This window comes from Cnephaeus nilssonii (assembly GCF_951640355.1).
Source record: "Cnephaeus nilssonii genome assembly, chromosome: 6".
Taxonomy (NCBI): Eukaryota; Metazoa; Chordata; class Mammalia; order Chiroptera; family Vespertilionidae; genus Cnephaeus; species Cnephaeus nilssonii.
The window spans coordinates 12,863,229-12,875,625 of NC_137077.1; the positions used below are offsets into that span (position 1 = coordinate 12,863,229).

Here is a 12,397-nt window from a genome sequence, read left to right on the forward strand (position 1 = left end):
GCCAACACTTGGTACAGTCAGTCTTTTTAACTTGGCCATTCGGAGGAGTGCCGGCAGTGTCTCATTGTGGGTCCCCTTATTTCTAATGAGGCTGAGCACTTTTTCACACATTTCTTGGCTGTTTGGATATGCATGCCTGAGTCTCTTGCCAATTTTTCGGTTGGGTTGACTTCTTATTGGCATGACTGCCTCCCACCCGCAGCTTTATTGAGAAATAATTGATATAATACATTGTGTAAATGGCTGATTTTTATGGTTCAAATTGTGCAGGTCTAAATTTTGTTGGGAAGATTTAATTCCTTTGTCGATTTTTAAAAAAATATTTTTATTGATTTCAGAGAGGAAGGGAGAGGGAGAGAGAGATGGAAACATCAATGATAAGAGAGAATCATTGATTTGTTGCCCCCTGCACACCCCATACTGGGGATTTAGCCTGCAACCTGGGCATGTGCCCTGACTGGGAATTGAATCTTGACCTCCTGGTTCATAGGTTGAAGATCAGCCATTGAACCATGCTGGCCAGGACCTTTGTCAATTTTTTTAAAATATATTTTATTGATTTTTCACAGAGAGGAAGGGAGAGGGATAGAGAGCTAGAAACATCGATGAGATGAGAGAGAGACATCGACCAGCTGCCTCTTGCACAGCCCCCACCAGGGGATGTGCCCGCAACCAATGTACATGCCTTTGACCGGAATCGAACCTGGGACCTTCCAGTCTGCAGACCGACGCTCTATCCACTGAGCCAAACCGGTTTCGGCGACCTTTGTCAATTTTTAATCAACAAGAAATACTACTATGTGTGGCTTACGTGTTGGAAATTTTATTTTGAGATGATTTCTTACAAGAAATCTCTTATTAGTTAGATTAAAAGATAGATATTCTGGCCTGGCCGGTGTGGCTCAGTGGTTGAGCATTGACCTAGGAGCTAGGAGGTCATGGTTCAATTCCCGGTTAGGCCATATGCCTGGGTTACAGGCTCAATCCCCAGTGTGGGGCATGCAGGGGGCAGCAGATCAATGATTCTCTCTCATCATTGATGTTTCTCTCTCCTTCTCCCTTTCTCCTTGAAATCAATATATATATATATATATATATATATATATATATATATATATATATATAAAGATAGAAGTTCTGTAAGACTGAGAAAATGTGAGGGGAGAAGGCAGGGAATGAGGAGGGATGGGGAAGACTGAGAGACAGAGACAAAGAAACACAGGTAAATTCAAATGGCCCTGGAGTCAAAAGGGCAGGGTAAAGGTGACGTCAGTCACTGTAGAAGCTTGAGAATGTCCTGCTTCGTTTCTTAACATTACAGAGTTGCTGACATGTGGCATGGATGGTACTGGCAACTAAAGATGCCGCTTTATAAGAAAGGGGAATGCTATGTTCTTCCAGTTACCTGTGGAGAGGACATAGATCTGGGGAGGTATTTGGTTATTGCTATTTTGTTTTATTTCTTTTGCAGAAAAAGTTATGTGAACAATAATAATAATAATAATAATGGAAAGATTTAAACCAGACCAGATGGGGGGAAAATTGGGAATTACAGACTAAACTCTACTAAGGTTATACATATTTTATTTTTAACTTTCTAGGGAGCCACTGGATTGAGGCAATAGTCAAAGTGAGGAAAGATGGGATGTGTATGCTAGAGGTTGTTTCTTGTTTTGTTTTGTTTTATCTCTTTAGAAAATGGATCGAACATTCTAAATTGAGAGAAATAAACTTTAAAGTCGTGGAATTCAACCCTATGGTCCTCAAAGGGAAGATCCGACCAGACTCGGCACGGCCGGAGTTGCTCCAGCCTGTGAGTAGGACTGTGCGGTCCTGGGGGCGGTCCTTGGTGAGCCCCTGGGATGCGGACAGAATAGTTCTGAAGCCTCACAGTTGTTAGATCTTCACCAAACTCTGCTTCTTTGTAATTTGTAAGTCACTTGCTCCAGAAAGGGTTTAAGATGGTTTACATCAACATAACAGAGTAGTCAAAGAAGAAATGAAGCATAAGAAAATGTAGGATGCATTTATGTGTGTGAATATGCCTGAGGGGTGGGGGAAGGGGCCACGTAGTGAGGCCAGGAAAAAATATTCCCAACCCCACAGGCTGCTGAGATTGGACGTAACATTTATCTTGGAATATCCCAGCAACCAAGGAAAACCGGTAGCATGACGGATTATATACTTTCTAGTATCGACTAAGATAATATTTTCAGAAGACACCAGCTCTTTTCCTAGCTTTGTAATCTTAAGGTATTTTATTGCAAGAGTTCTTTTCGCAAAGGGACCGACTCTCTCCTGCAAAAATAGTGGTGTGTCGATGGCAGATTTACAGGAAATGTAGCCACCTTCTACATATACTTCCTACTTAAACCCATCCTTGAAAATGTACTCAATTCTAAGCCTTCTCTCTAATGACATGATCTTTCCTCAATTCCAGATATGTATTATTGGAGCGTGAGCTGAGCTGGGCCTTTGGATTAAGCTGTGTGGTGGCTAATAAAACTCCCACCCTCCGCCAATGCTCCTCTATGTTCTGGTTCAAGGAGCTGAGATTGAGCTTACTGTTGAGGATGATGCCTGTGTGTGTGTGCATGCATGTGTGCGCATGCGTGTGTGTGTGTGTGTGTGTGTGTGTGTGTGTGTAAGTCTGATTTAGCTCACCGTGAAGCATAGTAACCTCCATCTTGGGTAAAAACTGCTGTTTAAAATTTAACCCTGCTATTTTGGCTTCTGTAAATGCTGGCTTGCTTAAATAATAGGGAAAAATAAGACTGCTCCCCATTCCAGAGAGGCCATAAACTATGCCCCAGACAGAGTTGTCAGTGCTGGTGCCGGGCCAGGCCTTGAAATATAGTCTCACGGCCTGTCCCAGCACACAGGACTTTTTCTCAGAAGGTCTGGAAGTCTCATTCCAAATTTGGGAGACAAAGAGCAGAAAAACGTATAAATTTGGGAGACTTCCACCATATTTGGCCCCAGAATTTAAGAAGCAAGATTTTCATCTGGGCCCGCTAGCGCTAACGAAATGAACAGGACGCCAAATAAATCTGGCTTATTGATTAAGGCGTCTTCTGATTTACAATATAACAACAGTAGTCAAATTACTGAAGGTAGAGGGAGACAGGCAATCTGTGGCCTGAAGATTCAGGAGGAAACCTCTGCGACTCCCACTGAACCCCGGCACCCTTGGAAGACACTGCGCCGTGCGCCTCTTCTCCACCCTCGCTTCTTTTGTTGTTTCACAGCTGAACTTTGTTCGGTTTTATCTCCCTCTGCTGATCCACCACCACGAGAAAGTCATCTATTTGGACGACGATGTCATTGTACAAGGTATACTCGCCGACGGCCCGGAGCACTTGGAAAAAGAGCCGCTGATAAGTAGAATGACTGTCTCTCTTCATTTTCCAAAGAGTTAGCTGCCCAGTGATTTTTTTCCCCCTGCTTATTAAATTTGGGAGTATAGCATTGTTGCAAATTCAGGAATATTTTTAAAACAGGGGTTGATACTCACTTCCCTGGACAGTCCAGTTGAGTTTTTGAGAGCCACTCGCAGATGGTTAAAGATTGAGATAAATAGCTTGGTTGCCTTTCCATTCTCTGTACCCCTAAAATGTATGGAGAGATAGTCTCACTGGTGACATTCTTAGAACTAAGTTTTAGTGTTTACATGCAAATAAGACAGCCCTGGCCGTTGTGGCTCGGTTGAGCATCATCCCATGCACCGAAAGATCACCAGTTCAGTGCTTACGAGAGACAACTCATCAACGTTTCTTCTCACATCAATGTTTCTCTCTCTCTCCCTCTCCCTTCCTCTCTGTAAAATCAATTAAAAACATATTACATGCAAATAAGATAAGCATCGGTGGGGTAGATACATAGCAATAGAAATAAAGACATTTGTCCAATGCCCAGCTGAGCTTCTTATCAAGTGGCTTTCTACATTGAGCTGAGCTATTCTTGTTCAGTAAATTGCCAAGCCACATGAAATCGGGGATCACGCACTTCTCTCCCACAGCAAAACCAGGGATTAGTCTAAACTCTAAGGCTCTGTGCAGCCCTAGAACTAACGCTGCCCGCTCTGAACTCCTGGTGTTTCTAAATGCAGGTGACATCCAGGAGCTGTATGACACCGCCTTGGCCCTGGGCCACGCGGCCGCCTTTTCCGATGACTGTGATTTGCCCTCGCTTCAGGACAGGCACAGGCTTGTGGGGCTGCAGGTGAGCACACGGTCTCAGAAACCCTGCCTTCGCCCCTCCCCCTCCCCCAACTCAGGATGAGTGCAAGGCACCTCGGCACCTCGAGAGCCCCGCCCGTCTGGATTGCTGGAGGTGGAAGCCAGGGGCCTGTGTTTCCGATGGACATCCCAGCTCCACTCCGAGGTGACTCCGGGGCAAGTTCCTGAACCCTGCAGGAGCCACTTTTCTTATCTGAAACAAGGCAACAATAATATCCATGTTATCGTGTCTTTGTGAGCGGTGATGAAATAGCGTGTCCGGTCTTTAGTGTATGCCCCAGGAGTGATAGTTATCGAGGTCCCTCTTAACCTCCCTTTCTGTCAGAGGTGGTGTTTTCTGTGAAAGAGACTTGCTGAGTCTTTGGTTTTGCTTTCAGAGTTTGTTTTTAAAATATGTTTTATTGATTTTTTACAGAGAGGAAGGGAGAGGGAGAGAGAGTTAGAAACATTGATGAGAGAAAAACATCAATCAGCTGCCTCTTGCACACCCCCTACTGGGGATGTGCCCGCAACCAAGGTGCATGCCCTTGACCGGAATTGAACCTGGGACCCTTGAGTCCGCAGGCCAACGCTCTATTCATTGAGCCTAACCGGTCAGGGCCTGCTTTCAGAGTTTTAGCCATTGCTTCCCCCCCCCCCCCTCCCCCGCCTCCCCTCAGTAGAGGGAAATGCTGCTTTTGTTCAAGGGTAAAGAGCTCCTTACCTGGGTGGAAATGAGAAAAGGTGAACCTGTACATAATACTGAAACCAAAAGAATGGCTTTAAAATGCAAGGTGCTATTAAGAATCGGATGTTGTTCTTCAAAAGAGTTCCAGGGAATAATTTTTAAATGTGTGACATTCAAGAAGGGACATGCTTTAAGGCCTAGGCTCTGGGGCCAGACCCGACTTGGTCAAGATCTCGACTCCATCACTTAAGTAGCTTGGGGCAAGTTACTTAACCAATTGTTTTCTCCTTTATTTGTCAAATAGAGAGAGTGTCGCTGTGAGAATTGGGTTAGTTAATACATGTGAAGTTATGGCACACACTTAATGAGGTAATGCATGTGCAGTTTTTCGAACGGTGCCTGGCACATAGAAAGCGCTCGAGTATGTCTATTACTTCCGGGTCATGTTAGAGCACTCCACTGTGGTAGATTACGGCAGCCCATGTGTGTGAAACATTATATCCTGCCTGGTGTGTTACATTCATTCAGCTATGTACTGAGTGCTTCCTATGTGCCTGACAGTTTTAGGTACTAATAATACAGCAAACAAAACTAAAATCCCTGCCTTCGCATAGTTTACATTCTAGTGGGAAGACAAGATACTTAACAGAAGATCAGGGTGGAGGTGGGCTGTATTTTAGGGTGATCATGGAAGGCTTCTCTGAGATGGTCTCATGAACCTATACCTGAAAGAATGAAGGGAACCACTTAAGCAGGGAGAACAACATTCCAAGAAAATGTTGCCAGCAAGTGCAAAGGTCCTGAGGCAGGGGTGTGTCTGGCGGATTAAAGAACAAGGAGGTCGATGTGGCAGAGGGATCCAGAGGGAGAATAATGGACATTGGGGAGTAGATGGTATAGGGCAGGGCAGGCCATTTTAGGAACTGTGGCTTTTACTCTGAAAGAGATAGAAGGCATTAGAGGAGCTTGGAGCAGATGAGTAACAGAGACAGAGTGGGGTTGAAAGGGGTGGAAGAAGCAGGAACACCGGTTAGGAGGAACTTGCAGAAATCCAGTGAGTGGTCATTATGGCCCGGACAAGGAAGGCAGCAGGAGAGGCAGTGGGACGTGCTTGGCTTCGGGATATATTTTGGAAGATGGGACCAACAGGATTTGCTGACAGATTTGGATGAAAAGTGAATGAGACGAGTCAAGGATGACCTAATGACCCTGGGTTTTGTGCCTAAGTTACTAGAAAGACAGGGCTGCACTAACTGAGATGGGGCAGGTTGTAGGAAAGCACATTTGGGACAGGATGGGGATATCAGTGGAGCTGCCGTAAGCAGCCAGAAGGAGACACCGAGCTGGCAGATGGAGCAGGAGTGGGAAATCCAGGGGGGAGGTCAGGGCTGTCTCCACAGATGGTGTTTAGAGCCAGGAGACGGGATGAGGCTGTCAGGGAGTCAGTGCTAGAGAAGGGACAGGTGCTGGAAAGGAGACTGGGGGACCCCGCCTTTAAAAGTTGGGGAGACAAGAGGAAACCAGCAAAGGGCACTAGGAAATGGCCAGGGACACAGGAGGAAACCCGGAGACACCACACAATGGTTTCAAGAGAACGACTGTTTTCAGATTGGTTTCCATGTGGCACGCCTATCCTGTTCCTTTACAGAACACCTACATGGGCTACCTGGACTACAGGAAGCAGACTATAAAAGACCTCGGCATAAGCCCCAGCACGTGCTCGTTCAACCCTGGCGTGATTGTTGCCAACATGACGGAATGGAAGCACCAGCGTATCACCAAACAACTGGAGAGATGGATGCAGAAAAATGTGGAGTACGTGCAGATCTGTCTCCCCCCCCACCCCCACCCCCGTGCTTGGGAACAAAATTATACAATGAATTTTCTATGCATAGCTCAGGGGTTAGAAATATATTATAGACATCTTAGGTCAGACTTTCTCACTGGGAAAAAAAGGGGCAATAGATGAAAATATATTCTCAAATGTTATGTCAAAGGAAGCGAGATCCTGCGGAATCCTTATAATACAAACATTTTTCTAAGAAATTACTTAATAATGTGACTGTAAATCTTCTCCCAGAATCCTACTGAACCTTTTCCACTGAAAATCACTCATCTTAGTCGAGTTCCTCCTTCTTACATAGATTTGTTTTTTTAAGGGTTATTTTATGAAGTCAACTTTGTTTCCTAGGGTTGAATTTTTAAAAATATCATTTCTCATTACTGAAGTCTTAAATAGGGAAGATTAATGCTAACACCATCACTACGATCATGTCATTGTATTTCCTTGCCTGCTTTTTTTCTGGATATTTTTAATACCACCATACCTTGAATTTGTGAACAAATGTATTCTAAATAATGGAGGATCAGAATGTGATCTTCTGTGTTTACCGTTAAGAAGCCTGAGAATTAAAATGGCAAAATATTAACACTGTGAAACTAGGTGAAGTACATGCACGTTCATGATTTTCTGCTTATAATTTTGTGTAGGTTTAACAATTTTCAAAAGACAAGGTTGGAGGAAAGTGAAAGACTATCGTCTTATTATATCGTGAGAGACTGTCCTGCATCTTTTAAAATGATTAGATTCTTCTTTATCTGAGTCTGTGGGGCTCCAGGCTTCAAATACTTCTTTTCTATTCATTTTCTTAGGGAAAATCTCTACAGCAGTTCCCTGGGGGGAGAGGTGGCCACGTCCCCAATGCTGATTGTGTTTCATGGGAAATACTCCACCATCAACCCCCTGTGGCACATAAGGCACCTGGGTGAGTACTGTGGAAAGACAATGCAAACGTGCATTTTATAGATCCCTAGAGCACCAGGTTGGGGAAAGTGTGCTAGAGCACCAGCTTCCTCAATCACATCCCCCATGTGACCTTGGAGATTACCTTGGACACGTTACTTATCCTTCATTGCTCAGATTTGCAAATGCAGCTGATAAAGATGGCCGGCCTGAGAGGTGTGTTTCTAGGAATTCATGAGAAGCAGTTAGATTCATGCTTAGCAGACACACAGTCGGTGCCAGATAAACATTACCTATTGTTAGAGCTTTCACTGTCAAAACTTTTTCATAACTTTATTGAACTCTTTGAAGTGACCTGCGGTGGACAAAACCAAATGAATTAGCATAATGGTTTATGATGCATTTATATAGCTGGCAGTGTATCTTCTTTTTTTCTCACCAGAGGATATGCTTTTTATTGATTTTAGAGAGAGGGAAGGAGGGAGACAGAGAGAGAGAGAGAGAGAGAGAGAGAGAGAGAGAGACATCGATTGGCTGCCTCCCATACACCACTTAACTGGGAATTGAACACACAACCTAGGAATCGAACCCGCCACCTTTTGGTGTATAGGACAACGCTCCAAATGAGCCACATGGGCCAGGGCTGGCAATGTATCTTTCAAAGAGAAGTTGTTTCCTGATTGTGTCCTATGTGTATTCACTCTTCACTACAGGAGTGCAGGCTCTAGGGTGGGGGTTGGGGTCCCAATTCTGCTATTACCTTTGTCCTGGGCAAGTTCTCACCTCCTCTGTGCCTTAGTTTCTTCATTTGTAAATCAAAGCTAATAGAACCTTATACAGTTTTTATAAGGAATAAATGACCTAACATATATAAATTGCTTAGAACAGAGCCAAGCACTGAGACATTCACTTTCACTCTAACACATGGCCACAACCCGTTAGCCAAAACCACTGAACCGGACCTATTTAGAAATGGAGGATTTTTGAATCCTAAAAAGGTAAAGTGGTGCATATACTTATGTTATGTAATTCCCTGAATGGGATCTAGGTTTTGCTGCCACAGAAGTTATTAGAAATTCTTTGGTTTTCAGACATTTGGGGATTATTATAGGCTTGGAGACAATGGATTATGGACGTTTATTTACCAAGTGCCCATTGTATTTCCAAGTACTGGGCCCAGTTCCGATGATAAAGATGAACATTGTTTCTAGTTTTGAGAACAATCCTCTAAGGTGGTACTTCCCTTACTCATCCTTTTAGGACAGACACAAAACTGTGCAAGCTGGGTTCCTGTCTCCTCTCAGTGATTCCGTCTGGACGGCTTCTGCCTCATTCCCAGACTCTTCACTGACTTTCCTGAGCCTCTGCAAGCACATAAAAGCGACACACGGAAGCTAAGGACACTATTGTTCCGTCCGATTTGATTTATATTAATGCCGAGTTCACTGTTAGGTCAAATATCAACATTTCAACGTAATGAATGTGCAGAAAATCCCATTAACGTAGAATGTCTGTGAAAAATGCTGTGTAGGTACAGCTATGTGGAGCTTAGATCGATAAGGTTAGAGCATTTATGATCTTGGAACAGAGACTCAGAATTACATTTTATGAAATACCTAACTTACTGACAAGTAGAAAGCAGCAGAATCTTCCCAAGGGAAAGAAGTCATTTTTCTCTGTAGAGCAGAACCTAGTCTGTGCTGAAGGTTTTGCAATCAGGGATGCTCTGCCAAGTGAATCTACACAGAGTGGTCATTTGAAAAATACCTCGATGTGAGAATGTTCTGAAAGCAGAAAGCAATGGAATGCTAACAGCATTAAGTTTGGGTCTAAACAGGGAGGCTTAAAATATTAAACATTGGCCCTAACCGGTTTGGCTCAGTGGATAGAGCGTCGGCCTGCGGACTGAAGGGTCCCAGGTTCGATTCTGGTCAAGGGCATGTACCTTGGTTGCGGGCTCATCCCCAGTAGGAGGTGTGCAGGAGGCAGCTGATGGATGTTTCTCTCTCATCGATGTTTCTAACTCTCTATCCCTCTCCCTTCCTCTCTGTAAAAAATCAACAAAATATATATTTAAAAAATATTAAAAATTTATGAAACATGTTTGGCTAAAAGCACAGCTGCAAGCCCCTCTGGTCTTCCCGTCATAGAGCAGAGACACGATGTTCCACTTAGTGAGGCTTCTGGCGGGAAGGTCCCTCTTCCCAATGAGCATCTTGTTGCCTCTGTATAGGCTCCACGGCAACCGAACCTCGGAGCTCCCCTTCCACCCACCTTCACAGCTGTGTTTATGAGTAACAGAAGGCGGGCTTTTGTTTCTGTCTCACATCATATGGTAAACTATAACAACAGACTTAACTATTCACCCTCTTTACTCAATGGACTGTTGTTTTTCAAAAATAGCAAATTCCCTTTCTTAGAAAAAACAACACTGTAGAGAATATTTAAAAAAAAAATCTCAAGATCTTAATGTACTTCTGGAGGAAGTATTCTAAAAATATTAGAACAGCAGCAATATTAAGGTAAATGCATAGAATATAAGCATAACCAATGGATGCAAAACTCTGGGGGGTGGGGGCATATATGGGAGTGGGGTGGGGGGGGCAATGGTAAGATATGTACACATATAATACCTTAATAAAAAAATTGGAAAAAAAAAAAGGTAAATGCATAGAGTCTCTAAGTGAATACTTACGAGGGAAATAATGTGCACATGGAGATAGCGGTTTGTTAAAAAGTGGATCTTATTCTTGGTCACTTTTCCTATAGTAAAAATAAGACTGTTTAAAAAGAAAATCTTGCCATATTGTCGGATAATGTAGGAAGACAAGAACTCCTATAAACTCTGGATGGGGGGCAAACTGTTACAGGTTCTTCTGGGGACAATTGGCAATCTCTTATCAAAAATTAAAAGGCACACACCCTTCAATTTCTCAATTCCACCTACAAGACTCTTATCCTACAGACATACTATTTGTATACATGTATAAGACATGCATAGAAGACTGTCTCCTGTAGCATTGTTGATTCTAGTGAAGGGACAGAAACAGCCTAAATGTCCTTAATAAGAAACTCACTGAATAAGTAATCATAAATGCATTCTATGTAGTCATTAAAAATAATTCAGCCCTGGCTGGTTTGGCTCAGTGGATAGATAGCCTGCGGACTGAAGGGTCCCAGGTTCAATTCCGGTCAAGGGCACATGCCTGGGTTGCGGGCTCGATCCCCAGTGGGGGATGTGCAGGAGGCGGCCGATCAATGGTTCTCTCTCATCATTGATGTTTCTATCTCTCCCTCTCCCTTCCTTTCCGAAATCAATAAAAACATTTAAAAAAATAAAAAAATAAACAATCCAGTAAATCAATGTGCAACTGTGGAAGGTTTCCTAAGTAATTTTAAAAGGCAAATTACAAATAAATTTTTAAAAATACATATATAATATGCATGGGTACGTATATATGCAAATACATACTATGTACACATACTTACACACACATTGGTGTACAGGTAGAATAGTTTTTCATGAGAACTTCAAACCATGGTCACTTTATTATTATATTTTAAATATATTTTTATTGATTTCAGAGAGGAAGGGAGAGGAAGAGAGATAGAAACATCAATGATGAGAGAGAATCACTGATTGGCTGCCTCCTGCACCCCGACGATGGGGATTGAGCCCGCAACCCAGGCATGTACCCTGATGGGAACTCCTGGTTCACAGGTCGACGCTCTCCCATCGAGCCACACCAGCCAGGCAAACCATGGTCATTTTAGAGATTTAGGGTAGGTGGTAAACTCTTCACTGTATACCCTTTAATTTTTTTTTTATAATGAACCTATATTCAACTTTTAATATATAAAATTTTATTTTCTAACAAGCCTATTCTTTTTCTCTAAACACAATAAAGGCTGGAGTCCAGATACCAGATATTCAGAGCATTTTCTGCAAGAAGCAAAATTACTCCACTGGAATGGAAGACATAAGCCGTGGGACTTCCCCAGCGTTCACAATGACTTATGGGAAAGCTGGTTTGTTCCTGATCCTGCAGGGATATTTAAACTCAGTCACCAAAATAGCTGACACTTTAAATATTTTCTGTATAAAAACGTGGAATTGTCCATTTGCAACCTACTAGAACATCATTCTTTATGAACAGTACCTTTGATATGTATGATCCACAATATGCAAAACAAAGACTACTGTGTGCAAATAATACCTTGGATCACATAGGTATTGATTACTTCCTTAACCTTTTGCACTCGGATGTCGAGTGTGACTCGACACGGTTAGCATCGGTAGCAGGAATCGAGAAAAAAAGCAAGCAAGTGCAAAGGGTTAAGTACAAGCGTTGAGTGTGGAAATCAAGATTATATGAGTGAAATATATTGTTGGAAAGAAAGAAACCCATGTAGGTTCCAGCAACCAATTTGCTTAACTCAGTGACAATTATATCGAAAACTTTTCAAAATTTCTACATGTATTTTTCACATGTAGGTATTTTTTAACAGGTTGCCAGTCTTGTGTTTTGTATTACACTTAAAACATGAATGCCTGAAAAATAAAATAGTCATAGATTTTTAATGATTCTCATTGTATATAGCATTCTATATGTTAAATATAACAGAAGGTAAACTGATCTCAGGTTTAAAGGGTGAAAGAATACCAGTAAGTCTCGCTACAGAAAAGCCTGCAACTTAAGGATAATCATTCTTACATTTTTTATTGTAAAAATCATCAGACTTTCAAAT

General features: G+C 42.6%; 1 protein-coding gene across 4 annotated transcripts in view; it reads left to right on the top strand.

Moving 5' to 3' along the window:
- The window catches only part of GLT8D2 (glycosyltransferase 8 domain containing 2), a 42,977-nt gene extending 30,747 nt beyond the window's left edge, over positions 1–12,230 (top strand). For all 4 annotated transcript variants that reach the window (XM_079775852.1, XM_079775853.1, XM_079775854.1 and 1 more), the window contains 6 exons: positions 1,696–1,813; positions 3,249–3,333; positions 4,109–4,221; positions 6,554–6,720; positions 7,558–7,670; positions 11,557–12,230. In XM_079775852.1, the coding sequence (XP_079631978.1) occupies positions 1,696–1,813; positions 3,249–3,333; positions 4,109–4,221; positions 6,554–6,720; positions 7,558–7,670; positions 11,557–11,729 (769 nt within the window). In that variant the 3' untranslated portion in view covers positions 11,730–12,230. The remainder of the gene's footprint in view (positions 1–1,695; positions 1,814–3,248; positions 3,334–4,108; positions 4,222–6,553; positions 6,721–7,557; positions 7,671–11,556) is intronic.
- The last annotated feature ends 167 nt before the right edge of the window (positions 12,231–12,397 follow it).